The 16,621-nt window shown below is 46.5% G+C and overlaps 1 protein-coding gene across 2 annotated transcripts in view; it reads right to left on the reverse strand.

Annotated features, from left to right (window-relative positions):
* LOC138468352 (solute carrier family 22 member 7-like) overlaps window positions 1-16,621 on the reverse strand; it is a 291,137-nt gene that overhangs the window by 107,281 nt on the left and 167,235 nt on the right. For both annotated transcript variants that reach the window (XM_069608872.1, XM_069608873.1), the window contains exons 4-7: window positions 14,317-14,485; window positions 10,302-10,425; window positions 7,793-7,896; window positions 2,746-2,960 (exon numbers count right to left, since the gene is read on the reverse strand). In XM_069608872.1, the coding sequence (XP_069464973.1) occupies window positions 2,746-2,960; window positions 7,793-7,896; window positions 10,302-10,425; window positions 14,317-14,485 (612 nt within the window). The remainder of the gene's footprint in view (window positions 1-2,745; window positions 2,961-7,792; window positions 7,897-10,301; window positions 10,426-14,316; window positions 14,486-16,621) is intronic.

Raw genomic sequence — 16,621 nt, forward strand, 5'->3', positions numbered from 1 at the left:
CAAATGGGGGGTTTATAGGACTGGAGAGGGAACAACAGAGAGGATGTCGGTGAAGGTCTGTCTGGAGGAAGCGCTGATGTAGGTATCAGCGATAGAAAGGCAGGTTGGAGACCACTATATCCCTCTTGAACCTTTTCTTCCAGACCTAGTGAAAGGGATAGAATAGGAGATAGAATAGCAGTTTGAGCAGATGGGAGAGATCAAGAGCACCATAGAGGGTGCAAGGAGGCAAGAGGGGAAAGTGAGGGAGGAGATGCACAGCCCAGACCCACGCACCACAGGAAGCACCAGAGAGGAGGGTTCACATAGAAGGGGGCGCACAAGAGGCACAAGCAGGTAACACACCACAGGGGAATGCACGACCAGTGGGGGCGGGGGACAACGCACTGTGAGAGCGCCCAGATTCAACCCTCCCTGAAGAGGAAGAGGACAACTTTTAAACACAGCAGCAATGCAAAAACACCCAGATGTGACTTTCCTAAAAAAATTGAAAAAGGACTACTTTTAAGCACAGCGGCAATGCAAAAACATCCAGATTCGACTTTCCTAAAACAGGGAAAATGGACTACACAGCAGCAATGCAAAATGCAAAATGCAACTTTCCTAGAGAGATAGGAGGGGTGGCTAAACAGTACAATTAACTTATGGTGGTCAGTTTAGGAGGGTCAGTTTAGTGGGTTGCAGCGATTGCTGGCCTCTCGTCCGCACCACACCTAGCTGGTTGGTTGCAGCAGGATGATGGCTGCAGGCTTCTTGTTTCTCAGGCTGACACCGGCAGACACAATCTGAAGCTGTCCTTTGCCTCTGTGTCCTTCGCCAAGGGGGCTGCCATGACACGGGCTGCCTATGGTGGATATCTGAATGGACCTGCTGTCCAGTGAGAGTGTGGGGGTGGGAGGGAGGAGGGGAAGTTGATTAACCAGGAAGCAGTGGGATGGGTGTGTGGCAGAGGACAGACACTTAAGGGTTGAGCGGCGGGCCTCACCGTCAATATGGGAGGGACTCCTGAAGGAGCAGCAGTGATCCTGTGCTGCGGTGGATGCCAGGCGGGACCATTGCCTGGGATCAGCACACTCCCGGGGTGCGAGCAGCAGCGGGAACACACTTGAGTCAGCACTTCTGACGCCAGCGAGGCTGAAACTATCAGCACCAGAGAAGGGCAGGGGGATCGCTTGATGGAATGTGTGGTTAGCAGGATCACTCGATTCTGGCGGGACCAGCACAGTTGGATATGGCGGGATCGCCATGAGGATGACGAACCAACAGGATTGCTGGCACTGTGCTGGCAGTGGGATCGCTGAGCGCTGGACACCTGTGGGTTCACTGGACCTTGTCGCCAGTTGATGCCCTGGTCCCAGGGTCGGAACAAACACAAATACGCCACAGAGGTTGGTGGTGTCAACAAGCACCTTTAGTGTGCAACATTTCCTTTCTATCTCCAACACCTAATGGCGCCTCCCCTTTCCTCCCACATGTCCCTCCTCACGTGGTCTGCTGGCTGGGACCCTTCTTTAGTTAAAGGGGCAGCGTACTGTAACAGTCCCATATTGCCATCTCTTTGTATGTCATTAGCTTAAGCTTATAGAGTGCTACCAAATAGCCAAAACTAAAAACGGAGATCCCTGTGACGTAAAGGGAGAAACTAAATGTCAGAGCAGCTCTTGCCTAATCAGACATTGTTTCTTTTGTTTGTGGTTCACCCATCAACCAGCACTTATTTCAGCCTCATTGTGTGTGTGCTGGTATCCCGCCGGTAATTCCGATGGGTTACCGGCAAACCCGCTTTACGTCTCCACTGCCCGATATCCTGGTATTACCAGGATACTACGGGTGGCGGAGTGATGGTAAGTTCCTGTTCCCATGGAGTCCAGTAGGACTCCATGGGATGGGATTGCCGGAATCACCGGCACTGGTAGTACGGGTGGCGATGATTCCGGCATTTGTCTGCCAATAGGTGCCTGACCTACCGGCAGGTCTGACTTGCCGGCAGATCAGTACCCTTACCAGCAGACTTGTGCTTTGCCAGCCCGGAACAAATGCTGGTGCCGGAATTACCAGCAATTTTTACAGCCATTTTTTCCAGACCTGAAAAGTTGTAATGAGCACATTAAAAAAAACTCAAAAGTATAGCAGAAGCCAAATAATGCACATTAAAAACCAGATTAAAGTCAATCTTTTTTATAGATGCAAAGAAATGTTATCAATTCAAAAGTCAATCTAATTAATAGATGCCAAATCAGGCAAGAAACAAGAACCTCAGCAGAAATGATAAGTAACAGGAACATGTCTTACAAACATAATGAAAATCAGCAATGAAATCAAATCAGAAAAAATGGGTCAGAAAGACAGATGGTAAGTCCCAATTGCGATCCTTCATTAAATAAAATGATCATTCATTGTTAATTGTGTGAATTAACCTGTAAGGTGTGGTGAGGGTGGACAAAAAACAAAATGAGTGCAATGAAGACCGAAGTCTAGGTATTCAGCACGCTGATCGTATTAATTTATCCAGAAAGGTAGGATCTTGCTGTTCTGGCAGAAAGCTTTTAGACAGCACACTGTACTTGGGCACTTTAGATTAGACATATTTGCACATTTGCACATGGGTGATTTGCCTAGAATCAAACAATTATGTGATCAAGTAGCAAAGCAGGAATGTGAACTTAGGTGTCAAGGTTGCAAATCAGCCACTAGACCACAACATATCAAAGGCATTCAAAGACAATCAAAGGAAAGAAATCGCACCTGTTGGTATGATCATGTTCACCGCTAGCATGGACCCTGCCACGATGAGCGACCAGGCCTGACAGTGCCTGCGGCCGATGCGGTCCACTACCAAGTACACTCCCACTTTAGCTGGGATCTCGATCAAGCCGAAGATGAAATGAGTCAGGTAGGGGTTCAAGCTGAAACCTGTGATCCTAAAACTGATGCCGTAGTAAGTGAAGGGCACTCCGAACCTGTTGGACAAAGAACCAAAGGAAGTGAAGGTCCAGGGTGGTCTTCTGATTGGCTCACCTTCAGGCATCTAATTGAAATATTCTGCACCCACTCCACAGACCCACTTGGTCTGAAGGTCCCGCCATCGGGGTGAACTCTCCCTATATTGATCCTCATTATTGTCTCTCTGACCCCGTATCGTGTCGCAATTTTACTAAGGTTGAACCTGGTTAGATTTTATGTCCACGTAGCTCATCCAAACATGATATATAACTGCAATATATATGAATGTTCTTTTTTTTAACATTTATTTTGTTGAGTTTTTATATTGTGTCAACTCATAAAATACATTGTTTCAAAGCACAGCATTGCTAAAATCAGGAAGTATACACAAAGACTGGTATGATGGTACATTCCAATGTGAGCAGTGCAGTAAAAACTGAACAACAATTTCAAATAAAGACATACTGCATTCGAAACGACAACATGCGATGGACACAAAACTAAGCCCTACTAAGTTTGTCGTCTGTGGGATGTTAAGTCTAAAGGCCAGGACAGAGAACCAGCCAGTCGAAATGGGCTGAGCCTGAAAGAGAGCTGTTGCTTTCGTGTCTCAAAGGTGGATTAAGGCATCTCGGAGGACCATGCCTCATAGGGACTTCAATAGACTGTTCCAGAATTGAGGGGCTTGGACTGTGAATAGTCTGCCTTGTTGTCTCTGCTTTTAGAATTTGGGATCCGTCAAGAGATTCACATCTATCGAAGGAGCTCAGGTTCCGAGCAGGTGTGTAAGATGAAAGGAGGGTTTTGAGGTAACTGGAACCCTCGTTATCTAAGCTTCAGTAAGCAAAAGGACTTTCAAGTGAACGCTGAGTTCTAAAGGAAGCCACTGAAGTTCACCGAGGGCTCGTCCACTATAACTGCCACGGCCAAGACCTAGCCTCTGTCTCACTGCGTAACCCTAAATTTGCCGTAGTTGGTGCGTTTGACATGTTTCCAGAACAAAGTAGATAGAGTTGGAGCAGCTTAGATTGGAGTTGACTAAGTCTGTAATCAGCCCAGCCTTATGTATCTTCTTGGGGGAGGGCACGGTCTTGTGAAGGAGATGCAATTTGAAGTAGGATTTATGGTGCACGGGTTGTGCCCTTGCCCAGGATGATGCCTTAGGGTGTTGGTCCATGAAAAAGGGAGAGCGGTTGGTCTAGGAAGGCCGAACATAATGACATTGGCTGTTCAGTGTAAGCCAATCACGCACTCAACTTAAGAAGTGTAGAGGAGAAATGGTTCAGTAAGACAGCCAGGGGTTTAATATCTACACGAAATACCTGTACATTGAAGGACGTGGGAGGCCAGAAACGCTGCTATTTGTAGAGTAGACCGGCAATAAGGAAGTGAGGCAGCCTGAGAGCGGGCCTGAGATACCAAGAGAGGTGCCCAGTCTGGTAAACAGTATGGTGGGGTCTACCATATCAAATGAAATGTAATAATTACTATGACAGTAACATCAATACCAATTAATCACCATATTTAATGGTCTTACTTTTCAAAACTAAATAACACATTTCATGTATAAAAACAGCACACTCAAGGTCCCTGAATTTATTGCTTAATGAACTTCTCAATACACCTGCATAGGCGGTAAATTTACGTTGTCACAAGTGCAGCTGTGCTTTTATACATTACGCAACAACAAAATATCAACATCAACAAAAACCTGTTTTTATATAGAGAAAGATAAGGCGCACTAAAGAAGACTGCTACCCTTGGTTGTGTACTTTAGTTAGAAGTATTTTATACTAGATGGATAACCCAGCTGTGTCTGTTAAGCCCCTCCTTTAGTTCCATAGGCCACACCTCTTTTTACCTACTGTTCTTAGGCTGCGCCAGATACTTCTCCAGTTCACCCTCCAATAATGTTTTGTGGCTCGCTGTGAATCCCACTTAAAGCAGTGCCCGTAATTTAACCAAAGACTCTATACAGACGCTGTCTGGCCCTTTCCTCCCTGCTACCCAGTACAGCTGTACCCCTCCTCTGTGCCCCTCTGCAGCCTACCCCCACTGTATATCCATTCTGCTACCTCTGAAAAGCGCTCTGTTATGCATCTGTACTGTTATATACTTCTGTAAAGCACTCAGTTGCTTCTTGAGGCTAGGTCCACGCTCAATAACGACCATGATATTAATAATATACAGTGAAGGCATGAGTGAGGAAAACTAAGCTGTCTTTACTGGGGAGATGCTCCAGACTAACAAGGGACCAGAGGTTTGGACTTGTAGATCCTTCCGTGATTATTATAATTATTAGCCTATCATGAATATTTTTATAATCACTGCTGGATGCCTTGTCCCTCAAGCTGGGTAACACACCAGACCAGGCAGCTTTGATAGTGGGTTCTCGAGGACCTTTGGCGGTCAGCCACTGCCCATGCTACCCTGAATGGCCCATATTCCTCCATGATCAACAACCCAAAAAAGAATGATCAGGTAAGACAGTTACTGTGCAATAGCATTGATGAAGACTGCTCACCAAAGAGATGCCCTCCTAAGTGAAAGAGTACCCTCACTGGCCGTGCTCCGGCAGGGTTCATACAGGCGAAGGAAAGCACCACTCAGGGATTATTTGTGATGTAAATGGGTGTCCTCCCACGAGATCTACTAGTTTCCATGCCATAGTGGGAATCCCTCTTCAAAAGAGTATGGCACTCCCGAAAAGAGACAGCCTTCTCTCGTTAGAAACACTATAATGTCTGGGAGTCCCCTGTAGAGAAAAAGGGGGTTCACCTACTTCTTAAACTACTTCTCCGCGCTGGTATCAAGAGTTACCATGACATTGAGGTTAAGTAAATCACTTGATTCGTGATCTGGGAGCATTTGGGAGGGTGATGCCGGACTCATTTAAGGAGATCAATGGAGTTGTGATGTGTCTGGAATATGCTTTCATCAATCAGTCACATGAGTCCTATTCAGGGGTAACCCTGTAAAGCCTCAAAACAATGAATATTTAATCGTAAATCAATAGGTGTATTATAAAACAATGCAATATTCCATTCTAATTTGGTAGGACTGGCTTTATGACATCTCCTTCTGTGGGAATATTGATTAGACGCACAGGTACATGGTAATGCTTCATGGTACCAGATGTTGGCCCATATGATATACATGCCATGCAATAGGTCGGTTGATCTGTAAACGTAACGTGTGCTGATGCATATCTCTGTTTACGCAATGATGCATAGGGTTTTTCTTGGCAGCTTATACAATGGGCTGAGCATGCGAAATGACTATTGTCCTGTCAATTTCACCTGCTTGTAAACTGTAGGGTTGGCATGATATCAATTCTCCCTTTCATGTATGGTATCCTTGTTTCACTGTTAGCTCCAGGGGATGGCTTAGCTTGTTACCCTCCCATTAAATATTGTAGACCGCACTGTACCATTCCACACCACATTTCTCTTTACTAAGGCCCTCTTTAATCAATCCACAATTTCAATACTTAAGATTTATTCCCAAGCATGCTCTGCTCTTCCGTTAATCTATGGCCAGTATACATTTAATATTCACCAATATGAAAGTCTATAATCTGCCAGGTTTCCCTCGAAGGAGTGGTATCTTAAATATGCCTGGACCCATCTGAATGCTGGACATACCTTCTGAGGGCTCCAAAGGGTAAGAATTAATTCAGGCTGCATATCATCCTTGTATTTGCACATGTGAATGGAACTGGAAGCGTGCCCATTTTATAAGTGTAGATGTCATTATTCCATGAAATAATACACAGGGTGCATCGGCTGCACCACTCTTTCCCATCTCCCTAGCTTTTCTGTGTCTCTATTACATGGAGCTGTGAAACCTCAGTACACATTACAAATCAACACAACCTACATCGGAGGACATTGCAATTCCGCCCAAGGATGGGTAAATCATATCTTTAAGAACCTGGAAATCATCAACCTAGCTTCTATTTCAACATGGGTTTTTTTATTTATCTACAGTGTTTCCTGTAGCACCACAATTGTCGTGAAAGAGCTGTTTGTGCGCGCTTTTGCACAGCCACGGCAGCTCTGCGCTTCTCGTGATCGTCTCCTTAGTTCAGCACAGAACATAATCCAATTTTGTTCTCCAATGCTTCCTGGGTTCTGGAATAGGTCGCGAAGCACCTTCACTTCTGACAGCAAGCTACTTGCTAAGCTTTGTAGGTTTTCTATTAAGTTATAATATATGTTTCCTACGGATTGATGACTAATCTTACATTGGGCCTCATTAAGGGTCCGGAGGTAAACGTGCCGGTGATACCGGCAGGTTGCCGCCAGACCCGTAAATATTTACTGGCATCTGACTTCCCGGTAAGACCAGGGGATTATAACTCTGGTGGCTCTGAAGTCAGGCGCTGGTAAAATGTTGTTCCCCATTCCCATAAAGTACCATAGGACTCTATGGGAGTGGGGACCACGGAAGCACCGGAACCATTAATAATGGTGCCGGTGCTTCAGTGAAGCTCTGCGGGCGGGTGCCGTCCCGCCCGGCAGAGTTGTACTGAGCCGGTCAGGAAACAACGGTGCTGGTAAGCTTACCAGCACTGTTCTTTCCAGACCGGCACACTTATAATCTTTAATAAACATGTTGATTTACATTAGGCCAAAGCTCAAGCTCTTGCGTGCAGTATTGCTGGAGAAATGTCATAGCTGATTTTGTTGATGGATCAGGGGAGGGAAAGCGCTCCAGAGCAACTCTTAGAGAGGACTATTAGTGGCAGACAGTATTGCTTCTAACAGTATTGGAATCTGCCCCGAATGTCCGAATGCCTGTAACACGTAGGGTGCTCGCCCAGATACAAAGTGATGTAATGACGTACCACATGATGCTGGCCAATATCGTGATTCTTCTCAGTCGGATGGTTCTCACCAAGTCCCAGTAGTAGTAGTTTCTGGTCTCGACAGTCACCATCTTTTGCAGCATCTGCAAAGAAGGATCAGGTATGAGTTAGAAGTTCATGCAAAGAAGGTGTTCAAGTAGACAATGGTGCATTGGGACATTCCCTGGATACAGATTATACGCAACCCTGTATCCAGTCACCTCTGCATTGACCTAAAGCAGACATATGCCACACCTGGACCTCAGGCGGCCCGATCAATATTCCTCAGTGTTGATCTGCAGACCCTTCTGAGGTTCTTATGAGGAGACCGCAGAAGCTGGCCATCTACAGCCATATCTACAGTGGGTTTTCTATCGGGCACTACGTTCTTCTACGGAATGCATTTCTCTTCATTAATTGATGGTAGATTACAACACCAAGCTGACTATGAGGCATTATAGATCTACAGATTGTAAAAACAGCCAATTGAAATTACAGTACATAAGGGGCCAGGGATAAAACAGTGGGAATACGCGGGCGCTGCTGAGCTTCTTAAAGAGCTGGGCCAGCGGAGTCTGGGAGGAGGAGGGCTTAAACCGTGTGTAGGATCGGCCGTGTTCAACCGATAAGTCATTATGTGAAAGGGCCCAGTATAGGGCAGAAGATGTGTTGGCAAACAACCTTTGGACATGTACTGGTAAGTACCAATGTCAGTGGCTCTGATCTATGAAGAGCTTTAAAATTCAAAATGTCCGGTTACCCTGGATGCAGAATCTCACCGGCGACCAGTGCGGACCAGCAAGGTCTGTGGGAACACCATGTCAGCTGTGTACTGTAGTGGAGACCCTGAGATTATCATTCATGCTTCCTAATGCCTTCCTTGCATCCCATCTGACTCTAGAGCAGAGTTCTGACTTGCCTGTAGGTGTTTTATTCGGATGTACCTAAAAAAACGTATCCCAAAAGATCGAATTGCAAAATCACGGAGCCCCCTTGCCTGTTTGTCCCCTGCACTGTCTTTAAAGTATGCGCGGGAAAACCCCTGCAGCCTATTATCCTGAACTGGGGAAGCGGGGGACATCCCCACAACCCCTGTTTGTTATTATGAGCAAAAGATCTAATCTACTATGCCGAATGCACACTAACCGTGCATTCGGCATCATTACCGTTTTATTCTAAGTTCGGGAATCAGGCTGTTGAAGGGATCCCTCTTCTCTGTAGCTTCCTTGGGCCGGTAGAGCTCTCCAGTCAGATCCAGTGCTGGACCTATCAAGATATAGGCCCTGATGCGTTTAATCTTCACGTCCCACATCCTCTTCCCAAGACGGGATAATTATCTCTCCATGCAGGACTTCCACAGAGGGAGACAAATCTAGTGACAATTAGGGTAGTTGGGGTAGAAACAGATATAGATATACAAACAACCCCTCCACAGAGCAATGGCCCCAGACAGAGAGGAATGGCATGGCATCATTTGGTCACTGCCACATACAGACATCCCAAATTCAGTAGTGGACCTGAGTGCCCACAGGCAGACGCCAGCACGCTGAATGGGAGGAACCGGGTGTGTATAATAACGGCACAGTATTAACACTGAGTCACCTCTAGGTCTACAAGGGATCTGGCACTGCATTAACACATCACACACCTCTAGGATTGTGGGATATCTAGCACAGTATTAGCACTTCACTCACCTCTGAGGTCATTGGGTTCTGACAGTGTTAATGAGTAACCCACCTCTAGGGTTACCAGAGCTCTCAAGTAATATTGACACATCAGTCACCTCTTGGGTTCTTGGACGTCTGGCACAGTATTAACACTGAATCACCTCTAGGTCTACAAGGGATCTGGCACGGCATTAACACATCACGCACCACTGGGATTGTGGGATATCTAGCACAGTATTAGCACTTCACTCACCTCTGAGGTCATTGGGTTCTGACAGTGTTAATGAGTAACCCACCTCTAGGGTTACCAGAGCTCTCAAGTAATATTGACACATCAGTCACCTCTTGGGTTCTTGGACGTCTGGCACAGTATTAACACTGAATCACCTCTAGGTCTACAAGGGATCTGGCACGGCATTAACACATCACGCACCACTGGGATTGTGGGATATCTAGCACAGTATTAGCACTTCACTCACCTCTGAGGTCATTGGGTTCTGACAGTGTTAATGAGTAACCCACCTCTAGGGTTACCAGAGCTCTCAAGTAATATTGACACATCAGTCACCTCTTGGGTTCTTGGACGTCCGGCACAGCATTAACACTGAGTTACCTCTAGGTCTACAAGGGATCTGGCACTGCATTAACACATCACACACCTCTAGGATTGTGGGATATCTAGCACACTATTAGCACTTCACTCACCTCTGGGGTTCTGGGACGTCCGACACAGCATTAACACTGAGTCACCTCTAGGGCTACAAAGGATCTGGCACTGCGTTATCACTTCACTCACCTCTGAGCTGGTATGGCGTCTCACAAAGTTCTTAAACTTGACTCACCTCCGGGCTTGTTTTGGAAGGGAACTCTTTTTTTCCATTCACAGTGGCACACTTGGACAGGTATTGGTACGCTTCCACCGCTCTGTGCTGTGTCAGGAGCCATCTGGCCGACTCGGGAATCCACCTGCCAGGGAGCAGGATTGGCAGCATTATTCTTCAGATACACACAACTCCCCCGCCTAGCCCTTTGGTACATCTGCTGGAAGGTTCTATTCAATGCAAGGCCTCTCCAAACAAACCGGTCTGCAGACTGTGCCCTGAAGGGTCTGAGAGGTTTCACTGTGCATAACCGAGGGAAACGACATAGACATATAAGCAAAATTCAGGGCCCCCCACTTCTGCCCCACCCCACATGACCAGGTCTCAAAGTGCGTGAGTGAGTGACAATTTAGCAGCTCAGGTTTAAAGAATCTTTGAAGCGCTGTCATAGTATCATTAGCTTTTTGACCACATACGTCAAGAAAAAACTAGGGGGCTCCTCTTTCTCCCACCTGGCCGCAAAAACATGGAACAGCATCCCGAAAGAAATAAGAAACACCAAAGACCACCTAAAATTTTGAAAACTTCTAAAAACCTGGCTCTTCAACAGCTCGGAACCAAATTGAAACAACTAAACAAACAAACAGGAAACACGAAGAACAGATTGCCATAATATATGATGGCACAGACAACACCCAGAACCGACTAACGGAAACTCAATCAACAACAAGAGAGACAACGCTATGTGGAATAGAACACAAGCGACAACCCCATGATGACAGAAATTATCCTGTATGCCCAACACCATACAACAACCTTACCCACTCCATGAATATCAGCAAATGCCATACTTAGATAGAATTGTGAATGTTAATGGGTGCCGCATTTAGATAGAATTGTGAACGTTGCCCTGCGCCTAACCCAGATAGAATTGTGAAAGATAGCAAGTACCACATTTAGAAAGAATTGTGAAAATTAGCCTGCGTCGCATCTAGATAGGATTTTGAAGGTTAGCAAGTGCCACACCTGGATGGAATCGTGAAAGTTAGCAGGTATCACACTTAGATAGAATTGTGAACTTTGAACTGTGTCACATCTAGACAGGATTATGAAAGTCGGCCGGTGCCACATCTAAATAGAATAGCGAATATTAACCATTGCCACATCTAGACTGCATTGGGAATATTATCAATGCCATATTTAGATAGAATTATGAATGCTAACTTGATTCGCATATAGACAGGTTTTCATTAGCCAGTGGCGGATCGAGATACAAATGCAGAAATTTTAACGAGCCACACCTAGAAAGAACGTTTGAATTTAGCACATATCACTTCTAGATAGCGAGGCCAATAACCAACCCACTAACAATCTCACCCCTCTGCATACAACCCTTAAACTCTAACCAAACACAACCACAACCCTAAAGCACAACAAACGGCACAATCTTCATTACACCGCAACAACAAAACAAACCACACATAGCTTCGCATACCAACACAAGACAGTTACTGACTGGTAAACCACCCCCAAACTCAGCGAACGATGTTAACCGAACTAAAGCTGCCAACAGCACATCACTGCTCTCTTGCACTTATCCCGCTGGTTCCCACTAACTTCCCCCTGCCCCCTTTTCCTTTTCAGATCCGCCATAGCGCCATGGGACCACTCCGGTGGTGATAGTGTGCGATACCAATATCCTTTAACATTAACATGAATGAGGGGCCTGCTGCAGTGGGCCTGGAGCAAAAGACAGAGAGAAAGCTAGATAGGAAGAGGGAGGAATGGCAATAGTAAAAGAGAAAATGAAAGAGGAGAAAGCAAAATAAAGAAAACTAAAGGAAAAATGCAGGTGGGGCAAAGAAAAAATGTCTAGGAGTAAATAGGGAGGGAGGGGGGAAGGGAAGAACAGAGGTAGAAAAGGAGGAGGGAGGGAAGGAAGGAAGGAACAGAGGTAGAAAGGGAGGAAGGAAGGAAGGAAGGAAGGAAGGAAGGAAGGAAGGAAGGAAGGAAGGAAGGAAGGAAGGAAGGAAGGAAGGAAGGAAGGAAGGAAGGAAGGAAGGAAGGAAGGAAGGAAGGAAAGAAAGAAAGAAACTGGATGTATAGGGGAAAGAAGGGCGGAAGGGGAGAGCGAGGGTGGAGGAAGGAAATTGGATGAATAGGAGAAAGTATCAGAGGAAGGAAGGAAACTGGATGTATAGGTGAATGGATCGATAAATGGGCAAATGAAAGTTGGATGTCTAGAAGAACACAAGGAAAATGATGAATGCCTAATTAGTACCCGGTGGGGACGTGGCCTAGTCCTCCGACCCAATGGAGATGCCTGGAACGGGGGCATTACCATGCGGTAACCCCGCCGCTCTGAGCCTCCTCATGGCTGGAGGCCACCATCTCCCCCACCAGGGAACAAGTTAAGTGCCCTCCCTCTGCCAACCCCCAACCCCCAACCCCCTTTGCCTTAGATTTCTCTCCCTGCCCCTCCCTCCCCACTTACCTTCTTCATTTTGGTCCTGATCGGGAGCGGATGCGCCAAGTACACTTCTGTCCCTGGCGCGTCCGCTCCCGATCTACAACACGCCGCAATGGAAAGGGAGAAGGGACTACGTGAGAAGGGACTACATGTAGTCCCTTCTCCCGTTCCATGGCGGCCATCATCTTTGTTTACTTTTTTTAACTGTTTTAAATGGCTGCCATGGAAAGGGAGAACGGTTCCTGTGGTATTCTCCATAAGGAAGCTACCCAGCACTGTTGCTCAGAAGGGTTTCACATGGGAACAGAAGGCTGCCTGCAGTGGTAGCCTCCAGTACTGATCAGTGGCCCCATAACCACTGAGTTGATCCAGGAAAAAAGCCTGAAAACGGCCTAATTCCCAAACCTCAGTCCAGATCACCCAAGTATCTGTGGATATGCTGGGGGTCGCAAGAAAGTAGATGGGAAAACTGTTAAAAAAAGTAATCCCTAACAGTGATTAAAAAAAAAGTCTGGTGAACGTTCTGGACAGGGCCCACGCTACAGCGTCCTTCCCCACCTGTGGCTCAGTGATGAGGGAAATGGAGTTTTTTGTGGGGTTTGACCTAGTGGGTGACGTGTCAAACCTCACAAAAAACATTATCATTCATTCCACAGCGAGAACAAGCAAAAAGCATAGAAAATAAAACTGTTAAAATAAAAAAATACAGCATCATGCAAAGATTCCTTAGAAAAGATTAGATGTTACCCTCCAACTGTAGATAATAATTGCCAAACCACTTGTGCAAACTCGATAAGGAGACACAGGCTTCTCTGGCAATTACTGAAGGATCTTGAGCACATCTGAGCTTGTTTTTCTTTGATTTCTTCTCATTTTTGGACAACCCCTCCTGGCCTCACATATGACCCTCAATAACATGGTCAGCGCTCCGTTGCTTCCCGGCTACCTCAAATACAAAAACCCAGAACCCACAAGAACATGCTTAGGACTTCCCAGCTTTAGACACCAAAGTAGAACGAGGCGGTCTTCTTCTCCAGGCACGCAAACCTGCCAAACATGACCTATGTTCCATAGAAAGCCTTTGATGGACCACGGAGGGAGTGGTAAATAACGTTGACTCATAGACACCCAGTACCATGAACTAAGACAATGAGTAACTGGCCCAGAGCAGATGCGGTTCCTCATAATACCCCAGGCTCTCTTTGCAGTTATTAAGATGTTTTTAGGGTACAATATGGTAGAAGCTAGATTATGCTGGACTTCACCTAAGTCAGTACTTGGGTTGCCTGCAGTCCCAGAGCCTAAATGTGGACTGAGAGATGACAGCAAATTCTTCATCAACCCCTTTCAATAAAGAAGGCACAGGAGTGTGAAGTCAAAAGAATAACGACCGAATCCAGGCTGCCTGGTGCATTACTCCACGGCCAAATGCCCAAAGAGACCGTCTAGTACATGAGGACCACACCTGTCTACCTCGACTTGAAGAATCTGGCAGACTGGATCCTACGGGGCTCCATCGGAAGCCACCTCAGGTGGAACCTCCCGGTTACTTGCCCGCACACTTACCACCAAAGAGCGATGGCCAGGAGGCAGGGAGACGAAGCTGCCAGGAGGAGCCAACGCCAGTCCCGGATCAGGTACGCCATCAGCGCCAGGGATATGTTGCCCAGGGTCCAGGGGATGCTGCTGATCGTGCCACAGAAGTTGCGATGCTTGATGTCTGTCCATTCCAGCACTGCAAAAAGGACACCATTATGGTTAGAACAACATCACGACAGGACAAAACATCACAACAGGTAAGAAGACCACAGCCAATCAGACCACTGAGCGCAAGGAGAGGGAAACCAGGCCTTTAGATTCAGTCATATCCAGAAACACCACTTGGTAGGGAGATACCAGCTGTCCGAGTGAACCCAGTGATTCGGCAGTCATGCAGAGACCATGCAGAGCAAGGAGGGCTGGTCTGGCAGTAGGAGTCTTGTGCCTTGAAATCCTGAGCTTGTGTCCATGCTCCCCACACACACCATGCATTCCATCTGGTCAATTCTCATTGCCTTCGTATACAATGAGATGTCAATTAGGATGCTCGCCAAATTGCATATCGGACATCACAAAAATTAATGGGGTGATCCCAAGGGTGGGCCAATGCTCTGATAAAATCTGTATCACAGTGTATTGCCTTGCAGTGGCCATCAATATTCTGCTGGTCTCCACACCAGATGATCTGATGCCAGGCGCCAATCAGCCACACTCCTTCCCATGGAGCAGGCCTGCCATACTGTTCTCCGTGGCCCTGGTCAGGTTGCACCATCATGGCACAGAACCCCTTCCTTGCCATGGTGGAATGCCCACAAGAGTGGTAGAGGCTGTGACCAGAGTTTCAATGTGAGATCTGCAGTTGTGACCTACTCCAACCTTTCTGAGTGAGGCAAGTGAATTCCCACAATCTGACTCAACCCACACACGTGTGCACACATTCTCATTCTGCATCTCAAAACGGTTCCATGACGGGGAGGCGAGGGCTGTATTTTTGAGTTTCACAAAAGGGGCCACACGAGGTAAAATGTAGAACTGCACCTATCAATGTTGTGGCAAAGTGGCATTAAGCTGTATATTTAAAAGCAAAGCAAGGCAGTCACAATGGCCAAAGCATTTTAAAATGTAAGTGTCCCTTCACATCGCCTCCTGGTAGATTTGAAATCATTTGGGGAAAATAACAGTGAATTGACAGGAATGTTAAGAACCAGTCACATGAGTACTGAGCCTGGTGAAACTTTTATTTTGCATTCATTAGTAGTACATGGTGCATTTTGAGGAATGGAGGCTCACAGTATTGATACAAATTTGATTAAATTCAAAGTCAAGTCCAGAGCTGGGCTTGTGCTTAATAATATTTGTAACTAGTCCAGCTCACAACAGCGGACTCCTTCTCAGTACTAATACCTGCAGCGACCACCATACAGCGCCAGTCCTTCTGTGACCCCCAAAATTAGTTCTGATACTCCTCGATGACCAACAGTAATAAAACAATCACCCCTATTATTCAATATTCTTCAAACTAGCCAGAGTGAGCCCAGGATTACAGCACTTAATACCCGCAGGTCCAAATCATAATACGCCTACATAATGAGCACATGCTAACACCATACGATTACATGCACTGCCAGTTATGCACACATTATCCAGGTGCTGTAATGCCACTGTGAACATCGCCCCACCGCTCCATTTGGTACACGTTAATGGGTTTCCATAATGTCCTCTTAGTGAACATTGGCAGGTGGCAGGGGGGGGGGTCTAGTCAGCACCCATCGCCAGTTCATAATGCCCCATTCCGTAGTACACAATTAGCGGGCATTGCCACTTTCCAATAATGCCAGCGTGCGCACACATTGCCAGGTTTCATAATGGAAACCTAGGAACACATTGGCAGGTGTGTAATACCCAGTTATCACAGAATACTAGTCTTCATAAGCGCTGCTCAGCGCCCATTGCTACCGCCCCTAACACAATGCCAGCGTCAACAATGTCGCAGTATGCCAATGTTGCCAGTTGCAGTTATGGACAGTCAGCACACTGTTGATTGCAATGTCTATGCTGCCTTCAAGGTTGTGCAAAGGCTTACTTTTAAAACACTGCTCTCTGCTACATGCTCCCACAGTCATATGAGTACTCAACACTGGTGCGGCACATGGGCTTTTGAAGGAAATACCTGTTGTTCGAGCGATTTACCTGGACACTGACAATACCTGAAAATGGTGTGAGTACCTGGACCTTGGATGACAATACCAGGCAGTGGTGTGTGCAGCCGGGCAGGGATGGTGACAGCTGGTAGATAGTTATATGAGTATCTGGAAATCATTGGGATAACCGA

The sequence above is a fragment of the Ambystoma mexicanum genome, chromosome 4q (genome assembly GCF_040938575.1).
Source record: "Ambystoma mexicanum isolate Mex_15411 chromosome 4q, UKY_AmexF1_1, whole genome shotgun sequence".
NCBI lineage: Eukaryota > Metazoa > Chordata > Amphibia > Caudata > Ambystomatidae > Ambystoma > Ambystoma mexicanum.